Source organism: Tursiops truncatus, chromosome 1 (assembly GCF_011762595.2).
Source record: "Tursiops truncatus isolate mTurTru1 chromosome 1, mTurTru1.mat.Y, whole genome shotgun sequence".
Lineage (NCBI taxonomy): Eukaryota > Metazoa > Chordata > Mammalia > Artiodactyla > Delphinidae > Tursiops > Tursiops truncatus.
Window position 1 is genome coordinate 23,159,010 of NC_047034.1, and position 17,732 is coordinate 23,176,741.

Below are 17,732 nucleotides of genomic sequence, written 5' to 3' on the forward strand. Positions count from 1 at the left end.
TCAGGCCACTTCCGAGGGATGGCGACTGTGGCAAAACCCGTGGACTCACGGGCACGAGCCCACCGCTGCACACGCCACCTGTGCTGAGATGAGCCCCTCGCCCAGAAGCAAGGCTGCGCAGACAGCACGGGGGTGGAGCGGGGCTAACGTCCGGGTGTCCCCATCATCAGCACCGTCCACCAGTCGGCAACCTCTTACCTGAGGAAAAAGTTTGCAGGCCCTATTTTCTTTTTACTTTTCAAAACAAGTCTCCCCAAATCTACCTGCTTATAACCTAGATCCTGGCTTGGCTCTGCTCTCTTAAGCCAGAGAAATGGGCAAACTGAGGCTGCTGTCCCATCTTCCAGGCAGAGGTTCAAAACTGGCTATTAACCCCCAGTAAGTCACAATATAAAAGGCCTTGTTTGAAGCGGTAGAAACACTATTCCTTAAAAAAACAACTCCCGGGCTCCCCTGGTGGCGCAGTGGTTGAGAGTCCGCCTGCCGATGCAGGGGACGCGGGTTCGTGCCCCGGTCCGGGAAGATCCCACATGCCACGGAGCAGCTGGGCCCGTGAGCCATGGCCGCTGAGCCTGTGCGTCCGGAGCCTGTGCTCCGCAACCGGAGAGGCCACAGCAGTGAGAGGCCCGTGTACCACAAAAAACAAAAAAGCTCCCGATCTTTGGGGAGTTGAAACACAGAATTGAAGGGGAAGGAAGTGAGGTCCCTTTGGAAATGTGAACTCCTTAAAGTAGCCGGGTGACAAGGAGCCGCACAGGTTGGAGATAACCGCTCCTGATATTCAGATCTCCGTGGAGAGAAGACACGGTGTCTGCAGCACCTTACACGAGGTGGAAGAGCTTTCAGCGTGAACATAAACACACGGAGCACACACTCTGCACACGCCACGGGCTTCACTCAGGGGACTCCCTAAAAGCACAGTGCTTTGGGGTCCACCCCAGCGCGAAGTTCCAGTCATGTCAGTACAGCAGCTTCACGGGAGTCCTCTGGGCTGTCGGAGGAGCTGTTCTCAGCCTCCAAGAGACAGCGGCAAGAGAGAAGAGCCAACGCCAAACCCATTGGTTAACACATCAGATCAATGGGGGGGTGCTTCTGCTCAGAAAGTTTCAACCTCGGGCGTGGACTACACTGCGTGGAACGGTGTGGACTGAAACGGGAGCCAAGTGCTGCCTCGGGCAGACGCGGCTGTCACGCAAGGGCATTTCCAGGCAAAGGCAGGAGGGCTGGCAGCTCCCAGGAGAGGCCGAGGGCAGTACCACGTCTCCCCGAGCACCCTGTGCTTCTGTAGGATTTAAATTTTAAACTAACTGTGCACATTTTCGCTGCTACCCGGAATTTTTATAAAGTGAAGAAAGAAAACCAAAATATGAATACTGAATCCTAATATGGCAGGTTCCCTCTTTTACAAGAAAAATGCAGAATCAGAGATGTGAATCTCTCTTTAAGAAAGAGATCAGTTTTGATTACAGAGAACCTATTAAGCAATCACTCCAATCTAAAAATACTGCCTAATCAGGTGGGGGTGATTGCCTTTCTCTGTGCTGATTAAAAAGGCAAAGAATACAGAATATTCAGGATCTATGGCGCCTGAGAGAATTACTGAATGGCTGGCTGATCAGGGGCCCTCAGGTCAATGGTGCTAAGGATTTTCATCAAAATTTAAGGACACTGAAAAAACACAAAGACTCTGTTATCAAGTTGATTTGCCCGTATCTGAAATCCGACACCCTAACTTGGGTTTGTGTGGCTCTCAAAGTTTGCTGACTGCAGAAAGTCATGAACGTGCCTATGACGGGACACAGCCACAGCTCATAAACTGCACCTACCACCGTAATCACTAAAATGTAGCTCAGCCCAGAGAAAATGTTTTTCTTCTTTTCTGTCTGGAATGATGTCTGTCCTTTGTTTCTCTGACCAAAGATTCCGGTGCAACTTTGGGTTTGAGACAACAGCTCACTCTGCTGCCTTCTCTTGCCTGTGACTCTACCTTCTAGCCCACACTTCCTGTCCTCCTCTGTAAAAGGTCAAAAGTGTCATCAGATATCATCCTGGCTCTCAGGGAACTTAAATGTAAATATTTGATAAGCACCGCACTCAAATATACAGTGGTAGTATGAGGCGATATAGTATATGTAAAATGGTACTCCACAGACTAGAACGACATGCTGACACGTGTCTCACCACCACTAAGTATCTGATAGATGGAAGAAAAAGAAGAATGCCCTCCTGTGTTTGGTTTTCTGTCACTCAGACACGGCACTCCTACTGGGCACTGCCGTTTGTTGCCTGGCACATTCTGTGGTTTCATAGATACGGGTACAAACAATCCCCCTACAGTCTTTGTGGACCTTGCACTGTGAAGATGAAAAGATCTGCACTCAGAATGAGACCAGACACACAACACACAAGTACAGAAGCCATTTCAATTTTAATTCAGAATCACTATTAGCCCTTTGGTATTCTGGTGATATAGTTCTAAGTTAGAAGACAAAATTGTTGAGAGGAAAGTTGAGAATTTCAAATGCAACTTAAAATTACTACACTACATATTCTGCGAGCTGCCACATTCCAGTGTCTCTAGAAAAGGAAAGCACTTTTCGTTTCTAAGTATGAGAAATTGTTCATGTTCCTCCCTTTGGTCTCCCCACACTCCTCACCAAACACCACCAACAAAAAGCTAAAAGGATGACAACAAATGCAAAATAAAAAAGGAAATTTAAATAGTATGAAATTAGTTTTTATTTTAACCTCAAAATAAATGCTTAACATTTTTCCAAAACTAAAGATGAACACTTAGAAATAAGGGCGGAAGATTATTTTTTCCTTCCCTGGGGAAACCAGTGAGGCAGACGTTCTAACGTGGCTTGCAAGGTTCTTTCATTGGACTAGTCTAGACACACAGAAATACCCTCCCCAACTTTTCCTCTATTGTTAGGTGTACCTACCAGGGTTATGGCTGGAAGGAGAAAAACCCAAAGCAACCCCCGGCCCCACCCCCGCCCCGCCCCAGCAACACAAACAAGGGATTTGAAAAGTTGGGAGAATCATTTAACATGTGACCTAGCGTTCATATAAAATCCCTTCTAAGGAGGTTTAGTGAAGGTGCTATCCCTCGGCAACTCAGCTGAAGTTTCTGCCTGGTCAGTCGGTACAAAGCACGTCAGGCGGGCGAATTCACACCGCAGTCACTGGGCTGCCACGCCTCACAGCTCACCACAGGGAGGTCTTGAAGTTGAACTTCAGCTTCAGCAGATACTTCAGACTGACCTGAGCAATATCATAGACAATGTACCTGGAGGGGAAGCATGTCAAGGTACAAACGGTTCTACGCGGAGTGCACTTGCTGCGGCTAAGCCAGCCTGCTGGCCACACCCTGCAAACCCTCACTGCGGGGGTGGGGGGGGGGGTGGGGGAAGGGCGGGGGGTGTTCAGGTCTCTTACCCCGACCAGGGAGACCACTGCGGGGAACGACACACAACAGGATAGTCTCTAGCCAGCCCACCCCAGGTTAACTGGCTGCGTATCAGTGACTCCACAGCCCCAGAACATTCCTTTGGGCTCACACAGCACACTCGTAAAAGGATACTCGTTATACAGTAGACAGGTGTCGTTAACACCAGATGAAATCCCGGTCCCAAGAGGAACCTCTACACCATCCATAGTAATACTAGCTGAAGGGTCAGGGGTAGTTTTGCCTAAACCTGCAAAACAGAAGGCAGAAGTGATATGATTTGTGGCAACAGGTGTTGAAAATGCTCCAGAGAGATGAGATCTATGTGTTCATTTAAAAGACACACAAATCCCATCCCATACTGCATCCTTCTTCCAGACATAAAGCTGTAGGTATATTATCAAGTTCCAGGGTATCAGCCTTAAATGATTTTCATAAGCATAGTAGTGGCCCTGGCCCTCTTTCTGTTGAGCAGAATTCCAAAGCCCTCGCTTCAACTAGTCAGTAGGAGGTCCTAATCATCATGGGCTACAAACTGCATCAATTCAAGAAGCTCCAGGTGCCACCAGAGGTCCCTCAATGCTGAAGCTAAGAGTCAGGTTAAAACCCAGAGCCAGTGCGCCTGGTTACTGGAGCTCCAATCAGGACTCTCCTATGGCATTTGCGATACTAGTGGCAGGCATAGAGAATCTTTTTTTTTTTTTTTTTTTTTTTAAAATGAACCTATAATAGCTAGCCATAGGAACTGCGGCTTTGGGGGAAAGAAAGCCCCCTCCCTGCGCCATCCAGGGTGCCTGGGGCTGCAGCAGCAAGTTTCTGAAACACATTACCTTTGACACTGTGCTTGCCCTTGGGTAACTTGCTGATATGCGAAGCATGCTTCAGTTCATACCTATTTAAGAGAAGACAGGTTCAGAAGGGCCTCCAAGGTCACTGGGCTCTCAAACCAACAGTATGACTAGCAGAGCAAGGCCACGGGAGCTGCTGAGATAAACACTCAGAGAACCCAGTCCACCTTCCATGCTAGGAACTCCCTCCTTCTCTGGTTCTAGAAACTGACGGCGCAGCCCCTTTCGAACAGTTTATGCCCATGATCACTGCCACGGGGCCGCTTTCAGGAAAGGGCCCGTTTAGAGCTGTGGGGTGGCTGGGCATTCTGGAGGTTTCTGTCCAGCTCACGAACCTGGGACCCCTCCTGGTCTGTTACATAACCCTGCTCTCTTTGGGTTACGGTTGATAGGACCAAGGTGGACAATCAATCCAAGCTGGGCCAATCAGACTTCCTCTGCAGGGAATCTGGAACTGGGATTGAGATTCCAGTTCAATCTGAGTTGGTCTCAGACAGAAAATGTACACATCAGCAGGGGGACAGGGGCCATGAGGTGACCATCCTTTGTGCAAGTCAACCTCTCTGTTTCGCAGCCCACAGAAAGAATGGACACTGCCAGTTCCCGAGGTCTGGCTGTATTCCTGTCCTTGGTCTCGTAAGGCGTTCCTGTATCTTGTTTGCTTAACATGCACTGGCATCTGATACCCACTGCCTAACTGGTGGGTCCTCTTAATCACGGTGGGGAATTCTCAGGATCAACCCCCAGCCAAGGGAAGCTCTCCTTCCTACAGCTCACCCCACCCACCCCCATCAACTGCCACCAGCCCCAAAGCCAGGGTTACTCACATGTTTCCAAGGGCAACTTCTCCCAACAGGATTAAGCCTATTGGGTCTCCCTGGGATGTGTGGCAGTAGTTGGCACTCTTAGAGACCATGTCGGCGAAATAGATCCCCTTACCAAACATGTAGCCCGTCTGGAGGGATGGAAAAGGGACAGCTGAAGACCTTCTCACGGCAAGTTAGCAGCACCACCTACTACTGACTGCGTGTCCCCACTTCCCACAGCGCCCCCGGCAGGCGGTAGAGGCCCATGCTCCGGAGCAGGCTGTTCAGATCCCAGCTCTGCCGGGTACCCAGGGGCTGGGAGAAGTTACCTAATCTCTCTGGACCCCACTTCCTTCTCCGAACTGGGGGAAAGCACCCCAGGGGGCTGCTGTGAAAATTATATGAGTTAATAACAGCTTCTTAGACCAGGGCCTGGCATGTGTGAACACCCAGTAAACATGGCTATTATATTTATTCCTTTTGGTAAGTGAAAACGAGGTTCAGAGAGATTAGGGTGTTTGCTACCACGCAGCACTCATGAGTCTGGTCATTAAGCCTCTTTGCTCCCCTCTTTTTACAAGTACAAAACGAGGGGCTTGGAAGACGAGGGGCTTGGAAGACTATTCCTAAGTCCCTGCCTGGTGGGTCACGTCTATAACCCAGCAGGTGACACAGCAATCGCTCAGGTCTGGGTCAGGCTCTACTCATTTATCGGCACATTCCACCGAGGCATGTGCTGAAGCTCAAGGAGGTCCCCCGCTGGGAGGTGGGAGAGGCAGGTCTGAACTCAGCCTGGCCTGCGGCCAAAGTCTGCTCTCTGTCAGTCAACACACCCAATTAGCATTCAAAGCAGGGCCTGGACACTCACTTCCTTTGTTCCAGAAACTCTGCTTGATACGTGTGCAGCTACGCTCTCAATAGTGAGGGTCAGGAGAGGGACATCTGGCAACATTCACCTTATCAACCATGGCTACACCTACATCTTTAAACAAGGCCCCTTATTCACCGGGGCATGTGCACTTCTCACACAAGTACCCACAAAGCTCTGGTGGAGACAGCAGCAGAAACAGGCACTGGCCCCCCCCCCCCCCCCACAGCTCCCGGGCCAGGCACGTACCACCGGTGCTTCAGGTGGGGCTATCCGGAGGCCCTGGGACAGGATCCCGGCGAAGTTGGTGGTCCTGGACCCGTGCCACAGCAACCTTCGGTTATGCAGCTGCTTGAACGGCTTGTAACGCTGGCTCTCTCCTTCACGCTCTATCTTAAAGATCTGGTCGGAGCATTGAATAAAGGAGAGAGGCAGGAGGAACCACTTGTCACTCTGGTTAACTGGAGATCTGACTAGACACAGGAGAACCGACCAGCTGTCTGTCCCCAGAGCTGGAACACTTTAAGGCCTTCTGCAGTATGCAAGGTGTTTCAATCAGGCTGGGACGGAGCAACGCTGCTACTCAAGGTCCCATTTAGCAGAGACTAGCTATTAAAATTAATGCTAGGTGCACACTTGAGGCACTTTATTTTGGATCTCTGATAACAGTTCTGATTGCAAAACTAGGTTTCGGGGTAGGAAATGTCTTTTAAAAAAACAGAATAAAAAGCCAACCCCAAACCATAGGACTATGAACTTGTGTGTTCCACAAACAACCGAGTCACTTCCTCTGGTGATTTAAAGCAAAGTTAGCTGCTCCTTTCTACCCAGGCCCAGGTCGGAGGAATGAGCAGGGAAGAGCTGGCAGGACACAACGGGGGCAGAGGGAGGAGAGAGCCTTACATCCACGACTTCCAAGTCATATGCGTTGTGTGTGGTCGCGTGAGTGTTCTTAACATACTTCCTAATGATCTCAGCCTCTTCAGAATCTTTGTCCACCACCTAGAAGGAAGGCGCCTGGAAATTAGAGCAAGGGAGACCCCAAGAGAGCCACACAGAGGCAGGAAGAACAATCACAGGCTCAGCTGATGCACAGGTAATAAACGGCCCACGTGGAGCCCGGGCGGGACAGAGCCAGCCTGTGTTCCGAGCCCTATCACGCTCGCTCCGGGGCAGGTGCCAGGCCAGTGCCCCCACCTCCCCAGGCATCGGCTTCTTCATCACCTATCTGGATGAGCCCAGTGTGCCTTCTGCCCTAAAACCCTGTGCTTTGGGATATCAGGAAAGCTAGAAACACGGGGCTCACTGTCTGGGAAGAGGGAGCCTCTAGAACAAGGAGCTGGCTCTCAGGTAACACTCCAGCTCACCAAGAGTTAAAACACCGGGGCCAGGAGACACCCTGCAGCCAAGACTTGCAATGAAAAGCAGCAGGGAGCCCACGGACTACAGGGGTTTTGACAATGGGGATGAATGCTCCATCTCTGGATCCTCAGGGCCGTGCAAATCACGGCTCAGAGCAAACACCCACCAAATAACCATCAAGTAACGGAATCTCTGCCTAAATAAATGGGTGTGTTATGGGAAATACGACGTGTGTTCTCTTACATTTTCATACTCTTATCCAAAGTTAAGAGAATTCAGGAATTCTGGTCTTCCTCGTTGCCTCTTAATTAAAGGGCTTCAGAATCATAGATGGAGAGAATAACAACCCCTTCACGAAGAACCAGGCCGTTTGGTGTCCTACCCTGCATACACCCACAGACCTGTACTTTGTCCTAAGCACGGAGCAAAGACTCTTTCAGTGACGTAAACACACGACACCAGGCTCAACAGATCCTGGTGCACTTGAACCTCCTAACACTGCAGGGAAGGACACGGGGGCTGAGGAAGAGAGATGTGAGACTGGGCTCAAGGCCAGGGCAAGCTCGGAGCTGAGGCAAAAACTTCTCCTCCGGGTGGCTTAGGCAGGGTGATTGCTGCCCAAGCCTCCAGCACACCCAAGTTCAACGACTATGTGCACCAGTCGAAGAGCCACTTCGACTCCAGAGGACATGAACCCAGGCACCACAGTTTTATTACAGCTGCCGTCAGGCACCTCTACGTCTCAAGTAGGATACCAGTAACAGATCCTGCAGAGTTCACACCTCAACAACCTCCAAAAACAGAGACCCTCTCTAGATGAAGGGGAAAAACAAAACTTTAAGGCCCCACAAAAACAGGTCTTTACACTCAGTTGAGGCCGCGAACTGGAAGTCTGCCTCACAAACAAGGTGCTTCTTTACCGGTGAAACGCTCTGAGGTTCTCAGAGTATCACAAGCAGCAACACCTGGGAACCTGTTAGGACGGTCAATCTTCGGACCCCAGCAATCTGTCCTAACAAGCTCTCCAGGAGATGCTGACGCACATTCAGGTTTGGGGACCACTGCTCTTGGGATGAAGGGTTTGGATGCTTCAGAAAGGGCAGGCCCTGTTACCATAATGTCAGTTCTGAGCTTCTCATAGTTGACATCGATGGGGTCCTTGCTGCTGTCATCAGAACCACCCCTGAGCAGACTGTAGGCCACCTCGATGTCCAGCAGGTTGTCGAGCATTTCCACCTTGGCCTGGAGGAACACAAGAAAAACCCTGAGCTAAGGACCAAGGTGAGGGAGAAAGACTCACCCAGGTAACGTCCAACACAGAGAGTGACGAGGTGCCTCCTAGCTGCTCAGGGACAGCCCGCCATCTGTTCGCAGATGAACACTCCTAAGGATTTCTGGAATGCTAAGGAGGCTGGGAGAAGAGGCAGAAGCCACACGGTGATGGTAAGAACGGTCTTTCCTCTTGCACGCACTGGTTGACAGGTGGGGACTGATCACTGGCTCCCTTATGAAGCAGGGAGGGAAAGCAGGGAGGAAGACGCTCCCTCTCTCCTAAGGCTCCTTTTCCCCAGACTGACGTGGTCCAGGAAGGGCAGGAAAAACCAACCGTTCTACCCTTGGGCAGGCTCCTAATAGGGGTAGAAACCCCACTTCAAAACGAGGGCCCAGTCGTGGGCCTCCAGCACTGGCCGCTGCCCCCAGGGATCGTGACATGGAGGGGCAGTGGCACGGGAGCGACACCCAGCCCTGCAAAGCCCGGGGCCCGGGGCTCCCTGCTGGACCTCGGTGCTACCTGCACGCTGTCTGAGTTGCTCAGGAGCGGAGGCTTCTTCATCCCGAAGTCGTGGGGGATCAGGGTGTAGAAGCGATTTGAGAGGTCCAGGATCTGGGAGTCGCTGCTGCCCTGGGACAGTACCTTTAGGAGAGGGGACAGAGGGAACAGACTGAAGCAGCACTGAGTCCCCAGCACCTGGCCGGGCTTTCTCCTCTGGACGCTGGGTGCCGCAGCCGAGTCCTGAGGCAGCCTGCGGTGCACGCGGGCCAGGAAACCTCCTTCCTGGAGTGCCACTCAGCTGGGCGGTGGCAGGATCTCATCCTCAAACTGTGTGGCTTGGCACACACGGGGCTTCTCGTACACAACTTCACTTGTACAGAGAGCTGTGTAGTCACAGACACATAAACCTCCACCACTCCGCAAAACGTCACCTGCGGCATCTAGGTGGTGGGCTCGTAGCTTTCAACTTTTTGTATGTTTGTAAACATTTCATAATAAAATGTTGAAAGGGAGAAAAACCCCCACTGCTACCAAATTCAGTCAGGCCCCTTTGGCCACTGACCTTCATCTTTAAGGTGGGGAATTTGTCCTTGGTGCCCCCAGAGGGCCAGGGCCAGGCACAGAAAGGCGAGCCCCTCCCTATGCTACGATGCCAATTAGCGCTCTATGCAGAAGGTGCTCAGTAAATGCACAAAGAAATGGAGGAGCTGGACTAGTCACTGCAAACTTGGCAGACACCCTCGGGGCCTACAGGATGGCAGGGGGGCAATGACTCGGCACCCTGCGGGCACAAAGCTCCAAATCTGCTTCTCACCGTGACACGGTCTTGTCCACACCCTAAACCTCTGCCTGTGCTGCAGTTTGCTCTGTGCTATGGGCAAAGGACACCACTCCAGCCCCTCCGCCTGAACATTCTGGAACAGGAAAGAGCCTGGGCTGAGGAAAGCCTTCCAGGTCTCAGGCAGTGGGTAACAAGGAAAGGGGTCACTGCTCAGGACTGGCTGTAACCAGATTTAATTGCGGCATTTCAGGGCCTCCTCTCCAGCACCAGCCGGAGCCCACCTCCCTGGTCCTACGTGAGTTTCCTGTTTGCTTTTCTTCTTTCACACGCCACTCCCAAATACAAGTGGAGCCCTCCAGCCCCTTCAGGGCAGAGGCTTAAAACAGGCTCTGGGGACTGGGGGACGTTGGAAATGCTCAGCAAATTGATGTTGAATGAACATAAATGAGAGAAAGACAATATTTAACTTCCTATTTGATGATTTCTTAGTAACTGCAAAATAAACTCAGCTTCTCTTACGGACACACAAAATAAAAATCAGAACATTTCTATGAGGCAGGAGAACGAAATTCCTCATTAGGCGTATAGGGAGTTTACTGCATAGCTGATAACTGAAAACACCGCTAAATCATCAGTACTGTGACCATCTTTTCGCAAGTGGCAGGCACTTGTCATACTTGTTGAACTGAAAACATCTAAATCATCATGAATCAGTATGCCTGTTTCATGTAACCTTGAGTAAATGTACTGCTGTGTGCTCTCCACTGCCCCCCTGCCGTGACAGGGCAGCCAGGAGACCCCCTGGGCAGCTGGAGGAGAGGTCGGTCCCTCGCTTACCTGCTGGACCTCACTAAGGATGGAGTACGCAGCCTGGATCTGCCTTTTGCTCAGCTTCCCCAAGGGCATCTTCTGAAGGTCAATCTGAGGAGACAGGGGTATTTTTCCCTTTGAAAGCACTGTGCAGGGAGATGATGGGAGAGCTGGACCAAGCGGCACCCCAGGCCTCCTGGGCCCTTACAGAAGCAGTCACAAGTCTTTCTGGTCCTCCCGGGGACACCCGGTGACCCAGCTCCACGGGCTTTGCAGCCTCGCCCCCACTGCAGGGGACAGGAGTCTGGGAGGGAAGATTCTGGCTCACTGCCATTTGCGGCAGGGAAAAGCCAAGCAGGGCTCGCCCACCCCTGCACTCAGTCTGAAACAGCCCCACGCTTCTGGAAGAAGGTGACACAGCAGGACTCCCATCTAATTCCAAAGTGAGGACGAAGGTGCACCCTCCCTGGGGTCTCAGAGCCAAGGCCATTCCCACCCGGAAAATAAGAACCATAAAGCGGTGAAAATTATTTTTCAGAGGACACACCCCTGAACATACATGCTTACACCAAATCAACAGTGTGCCCTTCAAATCAGTCACCCCAAAGGTTAAACATCCGTCCCTACGACAGTGCTGCTCACAATACCTTGGGAACCAGCATCCAGGGAGGTGGCAAGCTGGCTGCAGCGGCAGAAGCGTGAACTCTGGGGGCTGAGGCCTGGTCGCCAGCTAGTGGGCGAGGCACCCGCTCCCCGTGGGAGCGACCTGCCCGAAAGCTGCCTCGGCCCCTCTCCCGCCTCAGTGCCGCACGGGGCCCCTCACCCTGAAACCGGAGCCACTGTCTCCAGGGCTGTTCCCAGTGGACCCTCTGAGCTCCCGGCCCCAGCACTGCACCTTGCCCGTCTTGACATCTCCAGCACCTGCAGGGCCTGGAACAAAGACTGGGCTGGATAAGCACTTGAGAGATGAGACCACCACGCCGATTAACTGAAACAGGATGTGAAAGTGCTCACAGCCCATGAGGAACCGATCAGGGGCCAGTGGTGACAGCGTCTAATGATGACAAGCTATGGCACGTCAGCGTCTCTGTACCCTCAGTACTGTCCATCCCCAGGGGAGAGCCGGTTTCTGGGAAGAGTTAAATAGTTGGCGCTCAGTCCGGGGAAGGAGGTGGGTAATGTATTCTGAGCCAAGACCACAGTAAAATAAAAGAACAGAGTGACCTTAGCATGGACTGAGTTGGCTCTAAAGCAATTCTAAAGAAGGAACTCCGGAAGATGCTCTGACCAAGGGCGGTGTGACCAGAGTGAGAGCACATGCTCTGAGGGGAGCGGCTTCCCTGAGCTGTCTCATTTCGGTGTTTATTTAAAAAAAGACCTGGTGTCTCTAACCGACACCCTCAACACACACACACACACAAAGGCCACAAGAACAGGAACAGGGCTCAACCAACACAAGCTGCCTCCCCTCCCGACTGTGGGCTGGGGGCAGGGGCTCCACAGCAGCTGCGTTTAGGGAGAAAGTGAAAAGTGGGGGAGATGCCTTGGGGTCAGGGCACTGAGAGCCACAGCTGCAGCCAGAGGGAGGCTTCGAGAGCTGTAGACAGGACTCTGGATACAGCACACACCCTCCCGACCTCAGCTGGGACTCTGCTCTGGGCTCAGGACGCACCCGCCTTACAGGGAGCGCTCAGTTCCCCTGGGCACCATGTTTACTCATCTACCTGGCCACCCAGTCCCACGTGGAGCCCATCAGGCTGGGAGCGGGCGCCCCCCTCTCCACATTCTCAACACAGGCTGCCTTCCAGCAGCAGGCCCCTGGCCCTCTGCCTCCTCTTATCAACTAGTTCCCTGCCTTGAGTGTAAAACAAGCTAAAAAAAAAAAAAAAAAAGTCATTTTCACAGAAAGAGACTGGGTCTGATCACAGTTGAGAAATTCTATGAATCACAGATAAGCCAGAGCACAGGAAGCCGGAAATGATACGTGGGACATTTCTTTTGAAACGTTAATGAAATGAAGTTGCCTCCTGCCCTCCTCCCCGCCTCCGCACATCTCGCTGCCAGCATTCCTGGGGAGCCCACCCACAAGCTGTTCAAACTAGTCAGACCTCCCAGACAGAAGTTGGGTTGTTTATCTGTTTGAACAAGACATCCGCACAAGCCCTGGCTATCTTCAAACCCATTAGGGGTTTCCTAGGAGGTGACCCAACACTCAGTTTTCTAACAACAGTGGAGCCTGAGCAGTCCTGCCAGGCTGAGCTCCAGACACGGAGATGCGGGGCTGAGGAAGAGAGGCTGCCAGTGGTTTATACCACTCAGATTCTTTCCGCCCCCCTCCAAGGCTGCCGGGAGCCTCTAGGAAGGCCCTGGGAAGAGGCAGGGAGGGAGCCAGCCGGCGAAGGGGCGTAATGGCCAAGGCCGATCTGCAATTCTTGCTCTCTCGGCTGGTCCCTGCTTGTTTTTCAGAGCAGCCTGAAGCTTCTGGGCTCGGTGGCTGGAGAAGAGGGGAGAGTCTGTTTGCCAGCCAGATACCAGCAGCGCCTGGACGACCTCTGTGGGAATGCCCCTTGGGTGAGCACTCAAGACCTCTGATGCCAGAGGCAGCAAGAAGAAGGGGCCCTTCTGCACTCATTTCCCAGGGAAACAAACTGAAAACGCCTGGCCTTGGCCAGCACCCCGCCACTTTCCCTGGACAAAAACAAATACCATCACCCCCATCCCACCCAGCCCAATTTCTCCTTAAAAACAGCTGGTATGAATTTTATCTGATGAAGCAAGTGTCAGAAGCGCTCTGCATTTCTGTCAATGCTGGTTACAGGAGTTCTTTTACCATAAGTGGGCTATGTCTTGGACTTCCCATGACAGCCCCAGGTGGCCCGTTTGGTTGGGTCACGAAAGACCATGCCCACACTCCATCATGGCAACGAGGGGAAAAGCGCAAGTGGGTCTAGGGACCCAGGGGACAACACACCATCTATTTCACAGCAGGCCAACGATCCTCTGCAAAAGAGCACGCACCCCAGGCCTCAGAGCTCCTGCATGTCTCAGGCTGAAGACCAGCCACCAAACTCGTTGCCAACTCGGCACTCAAATCATCAACCCCAGCAAACGCTCACAAATAAAACAGAAAGTGCAGTAACCTCATACTCCACCATGGCTTTCTTCATACTTTCCACATCAAAGATCATCTTAATGAGGTCCTGCACTGGCTTGGGGAGCTTGGACTTGGTGCCAGGGTTTACCGTCAGCTTCTTTACTGCCTCTTCATCCTTTAGGGAAAAAGAAAATCAGGAAGGGACACAATTAAACAACCTAAGCAAAGTGGTGGTGGTATTTGGCAGAGAAAGGACACAGGATGGAGCGTCACCAGCCAAAAAAAAAAAGCTGAGTGTTAATCAAAAAGGCTTGGCGTTAGTTGCCAGGAGAAGCATGTATGCGTGTGTACAGGACCAGATACTTGCTGTGCACCCCTCCAGGTCCTCCTGGCTGCTCCAGATTCTCACTCCAGACGCCACTGAAGCATCCAGCTCTGTACAGGCAGACCCGCAGGCACCCACACTCCCCTCACGTCCTCACGTCCTCACCTCCTCCCTCACTGCCTCCCATGCCGGGGGTGCTGGTGCCCTGTGCCTGGGAACCTGCCCGGGGCCCATTCCTGCCCAACCTGGAAGTGCTGGGCAGCTATGAGGGTGATCCTTGGACCCAGGGGACACTGGACTGATGGACAAATCTTGTCTCCTTTCTTCTCTTGCCCTGCCTCCCCAAAGACTGAATCCACACAGCATTCTCTATAGTGCCAGAGGACCACGCTAACAGTCCGACTTCCCGCCAGGCAGCTAAAGCGCATCCCAGCATCAACCCTCCCAAGTCTGCACCCCTCACCCCAGTTCCCTGGGACTGCTCTTCCCAATATTCTACTAGCACAGGACTTCACCCCTGCCATCCGGGGAATCCAGGCTGAGCCAAGACCCGGCTATGCTGAAAACGCCTTAACCCTTCTCACGTTTGAACCCACAAGGGCAGGGACTATGACCATCACGGTGTCCCCTAACAACTAACGGTGTTTGGTATTTGTTTTGAATGAAGGTAACTGGCATTGGGCCTTGAGCCTGGACTCTGCCTGGCTTAACAAAGCTGCAGAGGAACCTGTGTGCTAGTGTTCAGGGCTGCTGCTGTCAGGGGCACAATACATCTACTCTTGATGCGGAAACACAAGTCTTAGATGCATTCTTATCCTCTAGCTCAGCGGTCCCCAATCTTTTTGGCACCAGGGACCGGTTTTGTGGAAGACAATTTTTCCACGGACTGGGGGTGGGGGAATGGTTTCGGGATGATTCAGGTGCATTACGTTTATTGTGCACTTTATTTCTATTATTAGTACACTGTAATATATAATGAAATAATTATACAACTCACCATAATGCAGAATCAGTGGGAGCCCCGAGCTTGATTTCACTTGCCACTCACTGATAGGGTTTTGATATGAGTCTGCAAGCAACTGACTTATTATGGTCTCTGTGCAGTCAAACCTGTCTGCTAATGATGATCTGTATTTGCAGCCACTCCCCAGAGCTGGCATCACCGCCTCAGCTCCACCTCGGATCATCGGGCATTAGATTCTCATAAGGAGCACGCAACCTGGATCCCTTGCGCACGCAGTTCACAGTAGGGTTCGCACTCCTATGAGAATCTAACGCCGTCGCTGATCTGACAGGGGCGGAGCTCAGGCGGTAACGGGAGCGATGGGGAGCGCCTGTAAATACAGATGAAGCTTGGCTCGCTCGCCTGCCCCTCACATCCTGCTGTGCGGCCCGGTTCCTAGTAGGTACTGGTCCATGGCCCAGGGATTGGGGACCCCTGCTGTAGCTGTAACTTCACTGAAGGCAAACTATTAGTATGTTAAAAAGCCTTATTTAAACACGTATACTCTGTGACCCGGTAACTCGATCTCTAATGATAACAAGCACAGAGATAAGTATATCAACATCATTATAGCAAATACCTGGGAATAATCTAAGTATCTAATTGGGGCATGGGAGGGTGTTGTTTGGTAAATCACAAATAATGGCCACCCACAGGATGGAATTCTATACAGACTTAAGAATGATGCTCTAGTTCAGTGCAGTTTAATACAGTAGTCACTGGTTTTGACATGTGGCCACTCTGAATTGAGCTGTGTTGTAAGAGCTAAAAATACACCAGCTCTCAAATATTCAGTTAAAAAAAAAGGTAAAACTATCTCAATGATATTAACATATCAAAATGATAATATTTTGGATATTCTGGGTTAAACACATAACTAGTATTAATTTCACTGTTTCAATTTGCTTTTTAAAATGTAGCTACTAGAATATTTAAAATTGCCTAAGTGGCTGCCTATCTCTCTCTGTTGGACAGCATTGCTCTAGAAGACATGGGGAAATGCTCCGAGAACAGTAAGGCCAAAAGCTGGTGGTGAAAATACAGTATGTAGGGAAAGACTCCAGCGTTACATTGGGGAAAAGTAGCTGTGAAGTAAAAGAAGTATATAAAGACATACACCATGATTTTAATTCTTTGTGCCTCTGTCGTTCTCAAAATTTTCTAAAACAAATACAGTTGACCCTTGAGCAACTCAGGATTAACCTTCTGTGCAGTCGAAAATCCAAGAATAACAGAGTTGGTCCTCCATATTCCTGGTTTCTCCCTATCCTCAGTGCTGCATCCGTGGATTCAACCAACCACGGATTGTGTGGAACTGTAGTATTTACTAATGAAAAAAATTCCACATGTAAGTGGACCCATGCAGTTCAAACCTGTGTTGCTCAACTGTATATATTTTTGAAATGGGAAAAATAAACTCACTAGGGGGCACTGCTGAGTTAGACCAAGTCTGTGCAACTCTAAACTCCCAAGTTCTCCACCTCAACATTATACAAGAGCTAATTTCTATTTTTAATGGTAGAGCTCATGACACTCTCTATAAACTAGAGAATTCTCCCTTTAAGACATGTTAGGCCTCAAAAATTTGGAATTAAATCTGTACCATCTACAAATCTCTTTCTTTCTACAATATAAGCGTGCACCACTCCCCATTATAAAAGCAGTAAGTTCTCATATAAAAACAAGGTGGGACTTCCCTGGTGGCACAGTGGTTAAGAATCTGTCTGCCAATGCAGGGGACACGGGTTTGATCCCTGGTCCGGGAAGATCCCACGGGCTGCGGACCAACTAAGCCCGTGGACCACAACCACGGAGCCTGCGCTCTAGAGCCCGCGAGCCACAACTACCGAAGCCCACGTGCTGCAACTACTGAAGCCCGCCCACCACAACGAAGAGTAGCCCCTGCTCGCTGCAGCTAGAGAAAGCCCACATGCAGCAACGTAGACCCAACACAGCCAAAAATAAAAATAAAATAAAATAAAAACAAGGTAAGCATTTTGTGAAAACCAATGGCCACCAAAGTAGCAACAAATATAAATAATGGGAAATTATTAGGAAATAATTTGGGACTAAAAACTGGGACCTACTGGAGCATGTCAAGTCACTATAATTCTATCTTGATGGTAAAGCAAGTCGCGTGATCTATGATTCAGCATAGCTTCAGATAAGAAACCTCACCTGGAATCTGTGAATTACTCCCTGTCGTGTTTAGGGAGCAACTTCAAAGACCGTTCCTCCTTGACAGTCTTAAAAATGCTTACACTGCTTGTTCTCATCTAAGCGCCATCTCCTATTTCACGGGGTAGATTCTATTCATGAAAGGGTGCTGGATTTTATGAAATGCTTTTTCTATGTTTATCAGGATGACTATGTGGCTTCTGTCCTTTATTCTATTCACGTTACATTACATGGACTTGACTTCCATGTTGAACCAACCTTGCATTCCTGGGATAAATCCCACTCAGTCATGGTGCATAAATCCTCAAGTGCTGCTAGACTCGGTTTGTTAGTATTTTGTTGAGGATTTTGCATCTATATTTATAAGGATATTGGACTGGAGTTTTCTCCGGATGTCTTTGTTCGTCTTTGGTATCAGGATAATACTGGTCT

At 50.7% G+C, this 17,732-nt stretch overlaps 1 protein-coding gene across 1 annotated transcript in view; it reads right to left on the bottom strand.

Annotated features, from left to right (window-relative positions):
• Nucleotides 1-2,721: 2,721 nt before the first annotated feature.
• The window catches only part of PARP1 (poly(ADP-ribose) polymerase 1), a 42,190-nt gene continuing 27,179 nt past the window's right edge, over nucleotides 2,722-17,732 (bottom strand). Inside the window, exons 14-23 of the mRNA XM_033851412.2 lie at nucleotides 13,841-13,969; nucleotides 10,728-10,811; nucleotides 9,128-9,250; nucleotides 8,449-8,577; nucleotides 6,877-6,975; nucleotides 6,223-6,375; nucleotides 5,127-5,254; nucleotides 4,282-4,343; nucleotides 3,587-3,701; nucleotides 2,722-3,292 (exon numbers count right to left, since the gene is read on the bottom strand). Coding sequence (XP_033707303.1) covers nucleotides 3,211-3,292; nucleotides 3,587-3,701; nucleotides 4,282-4,343; nucleotides 5,127-5,254; nucleotides 6,223-6,375; nucleotides 6,877-6,975; nucleotides 8,449-8,577; nucleotides 9,128-9,250; nucleotides 10,728-10,811; nucleotides 13,841-13,969 — 1,104 coding nt within the window. The 3' untranslated portion in view covers nucleotides 2,722-3,210. The remainder of the gene's footprint in view (nucleotides 3,293-3,586; nucleotides 3,702-4,281; nucleotides 4,344-5,126; nucleotides 5,255-6,222; nucleotides 6,376-6,876; nucleotides 6,976-8,448; nucleotides 8,578-9,127; nucleotides 9,251-10,727; nucleotides 10,812-13,840; nucleotides 13,970-17,732) is intronic.